General features: G+C 32.5%; 1 protein-coding gene across 1 annotated transcript in view; it reads left to right on the top strand.

Moving 5' to 3' along the window:
- The window catches only part of LOC149787762 (uncharacterized), a 47,058-nt gene that overhangs the window by 14,746 nt on the left and 19,906 nt on the right, over nucleotides 1–12,406 (top strand). Inside the window, exons 6-9 of the mRNA XM_089973952.1 lie at nucleotides 1,451–1,617; nucleotides 5,660–5,734; nucleotides 8,271–8,335; nucleotides 10,512–10,597. Coding sequence (XP_089830078.1) covers nucleotides 1,451–1,617; nucleotides 5,660–5,734; nucleotides 8,271–8,335; nucleotides 10,512–10,597 — 393 coding nt within the window. The remainder of the gene's footprint in view (nucleotides 1–1,450; nucleotides 1,618–5,659; nucleotides 5,735–8,270; nucleotides 8,336–10,511; nucleotides 10,598–12,406) is intronic.

Raw genomic sequence — 12,406 nt, 5'->3', positions numbered from 1 at the left:
AGGTAGGACCAAATCATGGCCATCACATAATACAAAGAGTGTACAATTAAAATGCAACTTAAATGGGAAAAATAATTTTGTTATTAAACATTTAAAGCACTGTACTGAAGAAAAAAGTCATTTTATTCAAAGCGAGTCATTGACTATAAAGTTTGATAAACCTTAGTGACTAGAATTTTTTTTCATGGAAGGGTATCAAAAGTTAAAATGTTCCAAAATATAAACTACATTTTCAAATATTTTCTGATCATATTTCATAATACGCAGTCATAGCCAGGGGACACATCTTATATGTGTGTGTATATATATATATATATATATATATATATATATATATATATATATATATATATATATATATATATATATATGAGCAAGGTGAGGGGATGAGATTTGGAGTAAAAAGAGTGTGGAGATTTTCATTTCGTAGCCAATGCTGCTACTTAAGATTAATGTCTGCTATCTACCAGTATCCATCTAGCTCTCTGTCTCTTACCAATTTCATTTCCATATTTGGATAAAACTTTGTATGTGTTTTGCATTTCGGTAAGGATGAAGGTAATTTATTTTGAGATAATAAAAAAAATCATAGTCCAAGGTCACTGTGACTGAAAGAAGCAAATGTTTTTCTGCACAAAAATTTAGGTTCTGAACCAAATATCATCAGCAAGTTTGTGGATGACTTGCATGTTAAATAAGAAAAAATTCCATTAATTTAAAGGTCAGAAGGTCAAGGGTCATAATAATTAGACTTTTTAAAGAAAAATCTTGTTTGCATAATAACTTTGTTTCTAGACCATATACCTTGACTAATGTTTGTGAATGGCTTGCACTTAATGTATATAGGGGGCCTTTTGATTTATGGTCAAAAAGGTCAAAGACCAAGGTCAGTGTATCTCAAAGAAAATCGATATGGCAGAATAACTGTTTTTCTCAAATGAGTTCCTTGACCAAACTTTCTGGGAGAAACCTATACAATCTGGGTTTATAAGGTCAGATGTCACAATCATGATAACGGTAAGCCTAAAAAGAAACTAATAGTTTCTACATAGTACGTTTTATTTAAGACTGCATACCTTGACCAAGGTCCAGGTCATTGAGACCAATTGTGTAATAATCTCTCTGGAATCAACCATGCCTAAGTAGCACTGACACAGTGCTTATTAAAACATGTGGTGGGTATAAAATGTGTCCTTGACTGTTCTCTTGTTTTTGTTTTGTTTCAGTTGTGTTGAAACCTGTCACAGAATTTTCTCACTTCAATATTAAATGCTTTTTTTTTTGGACAGTTATTTACCTCTCAATAAAATGTTGCATTGATTTTATGAGAAACTAGATGGCCACACTCAAATACATGTATGCAATAAAAGAGTACAGTGTTATTCAATCATCCTTCATTAAATATGGGAATACATTGACGTAGCTTTCTTTCTACCTCTTTTTTTTCCAGCTCGTATTCCTGAGCTTCACACCATTACTATAACACATTGTCGCCTGACTGATGCAGAAAGTATAGAGCACCTAGCTGAATGTGAGAAGGTCAGTGTAGTGGACCTATCACATAACAAACTGGATGACCCAAATATCATTGATGTGTTTGCCAGGATGGAAAATTTGGTAAGAAAATTTTTGTTCACTTAGGACCAGCTCATGGGGCATATACCTACCAAACACCATACCCATACAAAAACTTTTCCAGGCAGACTTAAGGCAGATTTCAGACGGGTTTTTTAAGTGCTTTCTGCCTAAACCATAATTGCTTGTATTAAAGGAGCTTTGGCAAATTTCAAGTGGAATTCAGGCATATTCAGATGGAATTTTAGGCAATATATGCAAATTAGTTGTTCTAATATTCTGCTTGAATAAAAAGATTTCTGCCTGAAATAAAAATCCACCTGAAATCCTGTACAAAATTTTCCAGGCAGATTTTAGTCTGATTTCAGACAGGTTTCTTAAGTATTTTCTGCCTAACCATAAACATAAAGAAGCTTAGGCGAATTTCAAGCAGACTTTAGGTGGATTTATGGCAGAATTTTATTCGAAATATGTAGATTAATTGTCCTAAGATTCTGCTTAAACAAAAAATCCATCTAAGATTTCCGCCTGAAATAAAATTCTACCTGAAAAAAACCCTGCCTGAAATTTCAACCTGAAAAAAAATCCACATAAGGTTTCCATCTAAAAAAAGGTTGTCTAAAATGTCTACATAAAAATCATCCAATAAAAAATGTGCTTCACATTTCTATTAAACTGCCTAAAGATTCTTAGACATTATTGGGAATCAGTGATAAATATTCACAATAATTTTTAAAATGGATCATAAATTTTATTTTGACAGACATTATCAAACAAGATTTTGGTTTTTCTTATCCTCAGTTTTTTTCTTGCATACAAAACCTAATCCATGATATCATCATTTAAGTTTTTTTATTTCACTGAAAGTTTGGTGCATTTTCACAAATATTTTGACCAAAACTTTCACCAAAATTTTGGTGAGGTTTCACAAAAATTTTGGCCAAAATTTTCACTTAAGTTTTGGTGAGATCTCTAATATTTCGTTGAATGTTTTATGAGAGTTTACTAAAATTTTGGTGAGATTTCACTAAAATTTTGATCATTATATAGTTTTTTACTGAAGTTTTAGTAAATTTTCAGACATTTGAATAGGTTTCAAATAAATAATGGATATGAATTAAACAGGACTTTTTTTAAGCAAGGTGATATTTCAGTGTACATGAAACAAAATTATACAGATGTTGTAATTATATGACATCCAAGGCAAAGAGATATGGGAGTTAATAACAACAACAACAATAATAATAATAATAATAATAATAATAATAATAATGACTTTATTTAGAGAAGGTAACTCAGTTAGTTACAGAACTAATCTACCTTGAGGCCTTCTATCTGTTATGTACAATATATACAACATGATGTGAAGAATCTGGCTTGACACTAAATAATTAAGTGATTTTAAAAATCTTTCGTATCTAGCCTGGAATATTCACAGGCATCTCTGAACACATAAACATATATAACATATTATCCTGCATTGAAAAATTAAACTGTGAAAATGATGCAGAATTACAGAAAAACATCCATTTGAGACACTGATTATGAAAAAAAGAAATGCTAGGAGCCTGACTTATGTCACTTGTACTGCAGACTTGATTTTTGATTAATGTACAAACTATGATGATGTTGTGGTCTCTTGAATTAGTCCTTGCTCCATAAGCAGCCGTGACAAAGATTTATCATGATATAATTACTCTTATTTTACACTGAACACTAACACAACTAGACTATTTTGATAATATACACAATAATACCACTCACGATATTGAAAGATGATTCTACTTGTGGGCCAAGAAAACTCTGCAATACAAAGATATGAATATCACTGATAGACATGGGTATCTGGCAACAATATCAACAATTCCCACCAGTGATCTATACGTTGTCCCTCCTTAAACTCTGGAAGTTAATCAGTTTGGAGTTATATAACTTTGAAATCATCCTGGTTCAATTCCATGTCATATTTTTCACATTAGCCACTACTGTAAAGTTCTTTATGGCACAAAAAGCAAAATACTAGTCCTGGCATTCAGTTTTCATAAGATTGACCAATGAAGTTCCCATCGATTTTGCATTCAAGGTATTCTCATTGCTGCACATTTTTCAAATGGTTATTTAAACTCGTATCCTACTCGAAAATTCAAATTACTGTGTTTAGCAAGCATGCTCATTCTCATCAGTTTCCATTACGTGACGATTCATTGAGCAAGTACAAACTTTTGACCAATCAAAAAGCTCTTTACAGCAATCATCTGTTAAATAATATATGGAACAAATACTTATTAGAAAGATCATTGTGGAATGGAACCAGATGGAGCATTATAAAAAAAAACAGTTTCAGAGACAATATTAAAAAAAAGGGTCCATATCAAGGAAAATCAAACTCAGCTCAGGAGAAAAGCAAAATTCTGCTTTAAAACAGAAAAGAAGAAAACAATCTTGTTTGAGGGCAGTTAAATCCAACTGATGTAAACAAAAATACAACAACATAAAAAACAACAACAAAAATTTGAAAATAGAAATATAACAAGGAAAGATGTGAAAAGAAGTTATTGTTCCCAAAATGAACAATAAAATTACAGCTATCAAAAACATGAAATATTAACTATGCAAGAAACAATTTTTTTTTAATTCTATCTTATTGATATTTTTTTTGAAATGTCAGTGATATTACAATCACAAAATATCACTATATTTTCAGAATTTTTGGCAAACTCGCAGTGAAATTTCAATCACAAATTCTCACTGATATTTTCAGAAATGTTGGCAAAGTCAGTGAAATTGCAATCACAAAATTTCACTGATATTTTCAGAAATTTTGGTAAAATCTCCTAAAATACCATAATTTTAGTGAAAAAGGACATTTGAGTGAATGTAAAAAAAAAATTCACTTTGTGATTTCACTGAAATTTCAGTCACATTTTCAATAAGTTATGAATTTTGAAGAGCGTATTTTAATAGGAAGCAAAAATACTTATTTTTCAGAGTAAACATCAGATCAAGCCCAAAATCTACCTTGCACCAAATTTTCTAGGTCCAAAGATTCAGCTATGCTTGTAGTTCTATTGATAAAGTTCAAAATTTTTGTTAAAATCAGTCTAAGTCCAAAATCTGTCTTAAAGTAGGAAAATGAACTGGACAATCACAACTTTTCCATGTAATGGTTCTCCTTTAGGAGGAATATAAGAAATAGTATGCTTAACTATTAGACAGATTCAGTCTGTCACCTTAGCCATATTCCCACTCCACCTAAAGTTCATCTGAAATTTGTTTTTTTTTATACAGAATACACCCTGAATCCACCTAAAATCCAGACAGAATCTGCCGAAAATTTTGTACAGGAAGCCATCCCTAAACTCTGAGATGTTTCTCTTATTAAATGGCCAAGAAATAATTTTATTTAAAACATAGAGACATTGTCTTTTTATTATTAACCTTTAGTACAACATTGTCAGTATTTTTATGCTCCCACTGTGATAGCAGCAAAGGGTATATTGGCTTACTGCCATACATCTCTATGTCCATATGTTTTGAAGAAAAGAAATAAAATAATTCAAGTCCCTTGCATATAATGGGGATATTGGTGTAGATACTGAAGTCATTAATACAGTTCCCCAAAAAGGCAATTTGTTAAAAATCATCATTAAAGTTTGATGGTGTAAAATTTGCCATAGAAATATAAACTTTAATATTATTTTCAAGATTTAGCTATCATACATTAACGTGTAACCTTGTCATGATTTTGTACTTTGTATTATAAAAAACTTCTTATATTCATCTAAAAGCAGGGTTGTTTGTTCTTACAATTGTAATAATTGTTTAAAAATTACCATATATCTAGTAGATAATTATTATATGATCATTATTAGAAATTATATATAGTATTACGTATAGAAAATACTACTGTATTGACATTCTGTATAAATTGCATGTAAAACTGGTAAATACATTTTAAAATTCAAAAGCAGAATAAATCTGTAGCCACACTATATGATCACTGTTGAGATCAGTAAATTACATAACCTTCCATGTACCAAGTATGCTGAATTCTTTATATATTTTCATTTGTCTTTTCTTGCAGAGAGTACTAGTTCTTATAGGTAATCCCGTTATCAAGAGGATAAAAAATTACAGGAAGATTTTGATTGTTAAACTGGTGAGTGAATGATTATTGCATGTAGGGATCATAGGTCTGTTGTACACAGATATTTATTACATGCTCCTGTTTTCTCTATTAACTTTTACATTGTCAGATTTATGCAGTATTTCTTCACACAACACTTCATGCTGTACAATACTTGTGTCAAACATTAGTTGCAGGTGTTAAGAATTACTTTTTATTGTATACAACAATGTAATAGATGTGAGAACTTTTGAATTATTAGATTTATCAGTGGATGAACTAAGCAAGCTGTTTGAGCCAATGGAAAGTAGAGATGGTAAAGTTGACAATGTGGATGAGTTCATTGAGTCACAAAGGAACTTTTTAACCAAGCGAATGACTTAACATGATATCAGAAAAGTCAGTAATGGCTTTATGACAACAATCATGAGACACGAAGTATTGAAAATAACATTCTGATCAATTAAAAAGTTATTTAGCAGAAATGTTTGTAACAGTTTGCATGGTTAAGACTATAAGCCAATGCTTTCTAGAGTCTATGCAAAATATATTAAGACCAAGGGCTGTGTTGTCTCAGAGATGTCCGGCAAATCAGTCCAAGCACTACATTTATGAAAAGAAAATTTAGCTGAAGAAGGCAGGTTTTGATAGAAAAGCAAGTGCCTTGGAGCCAATATGCTAAGATGAAGACAAAAAAGACTTATTTTTAGTTGGCATAATGGGCTCCCACACCCCAGCTGCTTTGCAATTTTCCCTGTTTTACTTTTGTGAGAAAATGCTTTGATTTATAGTACAAGTCATACAGATCATGTAGCTGGGGTCCCTCCAACAAATAGCATGGACTTAAGAAGGGGATTAAAACATGTCAGCTGTAGCTGGTAATAACAATGGTAACAGGTGCACTTTCTTAGTTATTTCTGCTCATCAGAATTACATGCATTCAAAACCTTGATCGACAGTGCAAAATGATACTTCTATCTAAACAGTCCTGTTCATTTCCAACCAAAATCGCATTCCAAATAAGAATATACTCCACTCCAAAACAAAGTGAATTTTGTATTCCTTAATAATTTAATTCTGCATCTTCTTGAGATTTCCAGTTAAAAGAATTTAATATTTTTATCACCTTATGACTCCAAACTATCATTGACAGAACAGAAAAACATGTGCAGTTTGCTGCAAGACCAGTCCCTCCAGCCACATGTATGACATCATATAGAATAGATCTGGTTAATAATAGCTCCAGTCCATCACAACTAGAAAAGCAGAATTTAGTTGAATGTACAGAAAGCATAATCCTAACATTTGAGACCATCTGTAAAAGTTGTTAATAGGAGCAGTCATTCACAATATGACTATTAATTTCAATTTTAAGTAGACCAAAATGAGATTTTAAAAAATAATAAATCACTGAATGTGTGGTACGCTACCAAGTTCAAAGGTAACTGTGCACTGCCATGTGTGTATGAATACTGTGACTGTGTATTTGTTTGACAACAGTATCTACACTTGTGTATTTACTTTGAAATCTAAAAAGAACTTAATTACTTTGCTTCTGGTGGAGTGTTATTTTTTTCAGCCCTAGGCAGAAAAGTAAAATTAGCATATACATGACCATTAAAAGAAATTCTATACATTATTACTTGAAGAAAATACTATAGTATTGACATTCCTGATAAATTGCAAGTAAAACTGATAAATACATTACATTTAGAATTCATAAGCAAAGAGTATGCCTGTAGCCACGCTATATGAACTATTTAGATATGAGTATTAACATTACATATCCCTTTCATGCACCCAGTATGCTGAAATATTTATACATTTCTTTTCTTCCAGAGAGTACTCATTCTTACAGGTTCTTATACTAACTCATTTTTTTCTGAGCTATACTGCACTCCTAACATCATGAAGTATAGCACAGAATTTTTTTTCTTCATATTTTCCCGTACAAAAGCGCTAACCTATAGGTACTGAAGGATGAAGGAAGAGTTGTAATGCAAGTGTTTGAAGATTTTCCTGAAAGCTCTAGAAAACATTTGCACATAGCAATGCTATCATTGTTATTCATATGCGTTCAGTACCTATAATTTGTGAATTTACCATATATACTCATTTGTAAGTTGAGTCCAACTGCAGACTGCACAGACCCAGATTTGCCATCACATAATGTGCTGACAGATCTGGGTCTATGCAGTTTGTTAGGAGTAATCAGTAGAACAAACAACATTGACATATTATAACCTCATAAGAAAAAGGCATTTAAAAAGACTTCCTCATTTTTGTTTTTTTCAAACTTCATTCTTATTTTTTATCAATCATCTGTTTTGTCAGATGATTAGTTTTGTAGGAATAAAATCATTCATTTTTGGTACAAATTGAACTAGACACCAGAGGGAAAAAAGGCAGGAAGACAAAATGTATTATCAGTGAATCAGATATCAAATGCAGTGAAATTCTTATGGTATTTATGTATAAAGAGTACAAATGCTCTTGAGAATAACAAACTAATGTAAAACTTTGCTTTTGTGTATCATCTTATTTTATTAAACTATTTTTCATCTTAAAGAAAAATCTTCAATACCTGGATGATCGCCCAGTATTTCCCAAAGACAGAGCTTGTGCTGAAGCATGGTAAGAATTACTTTTGTCTGTTGAATCATTTTTGTATATGACTTTTATAATTGGGTGTATTGTGTTTGTCCATCTATCTCTCTGTTCATTAACATATGCATTTCGGACCCATAACTATGTAACATTTAAATAGAATCTCATTAAACTTTGCCTAAATATATATTGTAGCTGGATGGTGTGTCATGTATCATAGTGATGGCCACTGTCTTATGATTAAGGTCATGGCAAAGCAAAATGTAATTCTGTGGTTAGTCTAGAGTAGAACTTTTGAATATTTTCATGAAACTTTACCCATGACTTGACAGGATATTGTATACCATACCCATGCCTTCTGCCTGAAGGTCAGGGTCACGGCAAGAGAAAATGTAATTTATTCACTTGTTATCTTTGCCAGGTGTATAATTTTTGAATCACAGAAGATATTTAATTAAACCTTGCCCACATGATAAGATGATGCATTGCATACCAGATCAACACCTCTTTCCTCAAGATCAAGCTGTATATAGTATGCCTAGATGGTATATTGTGTTGTGTACCATATCCACTCCTCCTGCCTCATGGTCAAGATATATAGCATGACTAGATGGTATATTGTGTTCCATATCACTCCTCCTGCCTCAAGGTCAAGATATATAGTATGCCTAAATGGTATATTGTGTACCATATCCACTCCTCCTGCCTCAAGGTCAAGCTATGTAGTATGTTTAGATGGTATATTGTGTTCCATATCACTCCTCCTGCCTCAAGGTCAAGATATATAGTATGCCTAGATGGTATATTGTGTTCCATATCCACTCCTCCTGCCTCAAGGTCAAGATATATAGTATGTCTAAATGATATATTGTGTACCATATCCACTCTTCCTTCCTCAAGGTCAAGATATATAGTATGCCTAGATGGTATATTGTGTGCCATATCCACTCCTGCCTCAAGATCAATATATATAGCATGACTAGATGATTAACTGTGTACCATATCCATAGGTTCTGCCTTAGGCCAGGTTATATAGCATGACTTGATAGTGTTTTGCATCCCATATCCACATCTCTTTCCTCAAGGTCAAGATAAATAGCATGACCAAATGGTGTGTTATGTGCCATATCCACCTCTCCTGCCTCAAGGTCATGGTGTATATAATGATTAGGTGATATGCTGTGTACCATATCAATAGGTCCAGCCTCAGGGTCAGGGTATATAGCATAACTAGATGGTTGGCTGCAGACCATATCCACACATCCTACCCTAGATTTGAAAGAAGGGATCATTTTAGTATGACAGTCATTCACATTTTCACAAATGATATAAATTCATCATGAAATATTGCCACCATTAATAAATTGATGAACCTCTAAAAGGACTCCTTGTCAGAGTTATTAAACAGAATTTGACTATATGTGACAGAAAACATCCTGGCATGACAATTCAGCACAAGATTCAGATCAGACAATATTGTTATTGTTGCTGGAATTTTTTTACTGTAAAATGACCTTTTCTATAAAAAAAATGGACAATAAAAATTGACCAAGTTTGATAGAAAACACCCTGGCCTCAGGATTTTCAAGTTTGCAAAAATCATTCTGATCTGCCATCCTCTATGATTGCCATTACTAAATCAAAGTTAAACCTTCAGAGGTCAGAAATCATCATACTGATGCAGATTCCTTGGCCAACTGCCCTTGCATTTGTCTTTAAAATAGAGGTGAGTGCTATCTGGCTGACTTGGGCCTCTTGCTTTTGTCTTCAGTCATTGGCAGATAGTAATATGATACATGTAATTAGCAGATAGACATGCATTTTCAGCAAATCATCAATGACAGTTAAATTCTGTACGAAAGATTTTGAAAGTTGTATATGAATTTCATTATCCAGTTTGCAGATTAGACATAGTGGAACACTGTATTTATTTAACTATTGTTCTATGATAAACCACTCTGATAAAGATGGTTGAGGGCCCAATTTAAAACAAAACCGAAAACTTCTTAGTCTTTGCTTAGATACTTGGCCACTGTATACACAATCCTGACAATAAAAATTATCCCTACACTGTTTTAAAATGCAAAGAGACAGAAGATCATTTAGCATCTCATTAACCATCATTCTTGAATTTAAAAAAAATCATCCATGAATTTAAAAAAAACATCATTCATGATTATAAAAAAAAAATTCTTTCTTTCAGGGCTGATGGAGGCATTGAAGCTGAGAGGGAAGAGAGAGAAAAATGGGCAAGTGCAGAAAGGAAGAAAATTGATGACAGTATTAAAGGTAAAAAAAAAGTAAAAGTCAATTTTCAGCTTTCATTACATTCCCAGAACTTATGGTGAAACTTTTTTCACTTAGGTCACATGTCCCAAGACTTAGGAAACAATATAAATTTAAAGAATAAAATAGATCCACGACCTCTGTATATGTAGCGTAGGCATCCATACTGTAGCGTGTATCACTTACGTCCAATAACACATGACACATTGTTCATTATGTGAACATTGAGAAACAAATCATGTTTGGTTATTCTCCCAGGTTTGAATATGTTATCCAACTGAAAAGTGGATCCAACAAAATCACAAATGAGAAGGAAATAATCCGCAGATTGCTTGAAGACATCTGCCATTCACACATGATATGGTGTTAGGTGCAAAATAACTAAGTTTGAATTATATCCAGGTCAGCTATTTGACAGTATTTTGCAAATAAAACTCATTATTTGAAAATACATTCACTTGAGTGCAAGTGACAATCTTTTCTCTAGCATGGGGTACAAAGAGTATTATTAAAGCAAGTTATTGCTGTGTATACTATTTACCCACACACATCAATGCTTGTTTGTATTAATTAAAGCTACAGATGCCAAGCAAATAGAAGCCCGTGTGGTGAATAAACACAACTGGCAGTGAGCAGTAATCTCATTGTTTGAACTTACTGACAGGACATCAGAGACAAAGGTTACAAAGCAAGCTGACATCGGAAGCCGACTCTGGATACTTTTAAGCCAGTTTTCTTTAAAGGATATCAATACAAAGGTTATTTTATTACAAAGCAAGCTGACCTCAGAAGTTGACTTTGGATTCTTTTTAAGTGTGCAGATTTTGTATTTAAAAAAATTAAAAAATTAATATACATAGATAGTCAAGATATGAAAGCTAACTTTGGTTCCTTTTCACTGGAATCCAGGGGAATTTTTAAAATAAATTGAAACAATGGAACAATTTTTAAAGTGACACAATATAGTGCTTTGTGCACAAACATCAATGACCCAGCGTCGCTCAGAAGATTTGGAGAAAGTAAAATCATTTGATGAGTTTGTGAAGTTCAGAAGATGGAGGTTAAAAGTGTGAGAATTAGCATGGCTTGTGCAAATTTGAAAAAATTTGACTTTAGTCCTTGCAGTTCACACTTCAGGAGATGTGTTGCCTCAAATGATAATTTTTCATGGCATGAGAAAACTAAAAACATATTCATGCACCGAGGTTCATACATACAGGAAGAGGGTTGGCTGGTCGAGATGATGCTGCTGCATTGGAATAAACAATTTTATCTCAAATATACAGGTTTATATTTTCAGTTGGAGTGCATTTTCTAACATGTAATTTTTGAATGATTTGAAAGGTGTCCTAGACTTACAACTCAAAAAAAAAGATGTGTCCCAGAACATACAGTGCACAAAAAATTACCTTAAAAATTAATTTATGGTGAAAAAACAAATATGGTGTCCCAACATATATGGTAAATACAGTAGCTGGATAATTGTGTTCTGAAGACAGTAGAGGGCATCAGAGAAGTTCTTTGTAGCATAACGTTTCTCTCTCCTAGCATGTTTATGCTGAAATTAGGCCCCACACTATACCAGATACAATACATCCTTTAATACTCAATTTGTTATGGTTTTGTGTCAAACTTAACATACATCATATTAGCTGTCCTCATTTCTAGCATGGTACATGTTTGTATCTCCCATGGACAGTATTGTTGTAACAAACCTTTCATCAGCCAAATCATCGTACAAAAATAGTGATACATACATGACATATTCTTAAACATTATTGAGGTTGTTAAGACTCAAAAAATGTGTTTTAA

Source organism: Sinohyriopsis cumingii, chromosome 11 (assembly GCF_028554795.1).
Source record: "Sinohyriopsis cumingii isolate HCF-2022 chromosome 11, ASM2855479v2, whole genome shotgun sequence".
Taxonomy (NCBI): domain Eukaryota; kingdom Metazoa; phylum Mollusca; class Bivalvia; order Unionida; family Unionidae; genus Sinohyriopsis; species Sinohyriopsis cumingii.
The sequence above is the reverse complement of the archived record's forward strand: the minus strand, read 5'-3'. Positions and strand labels throughout refer to the sequence as shown.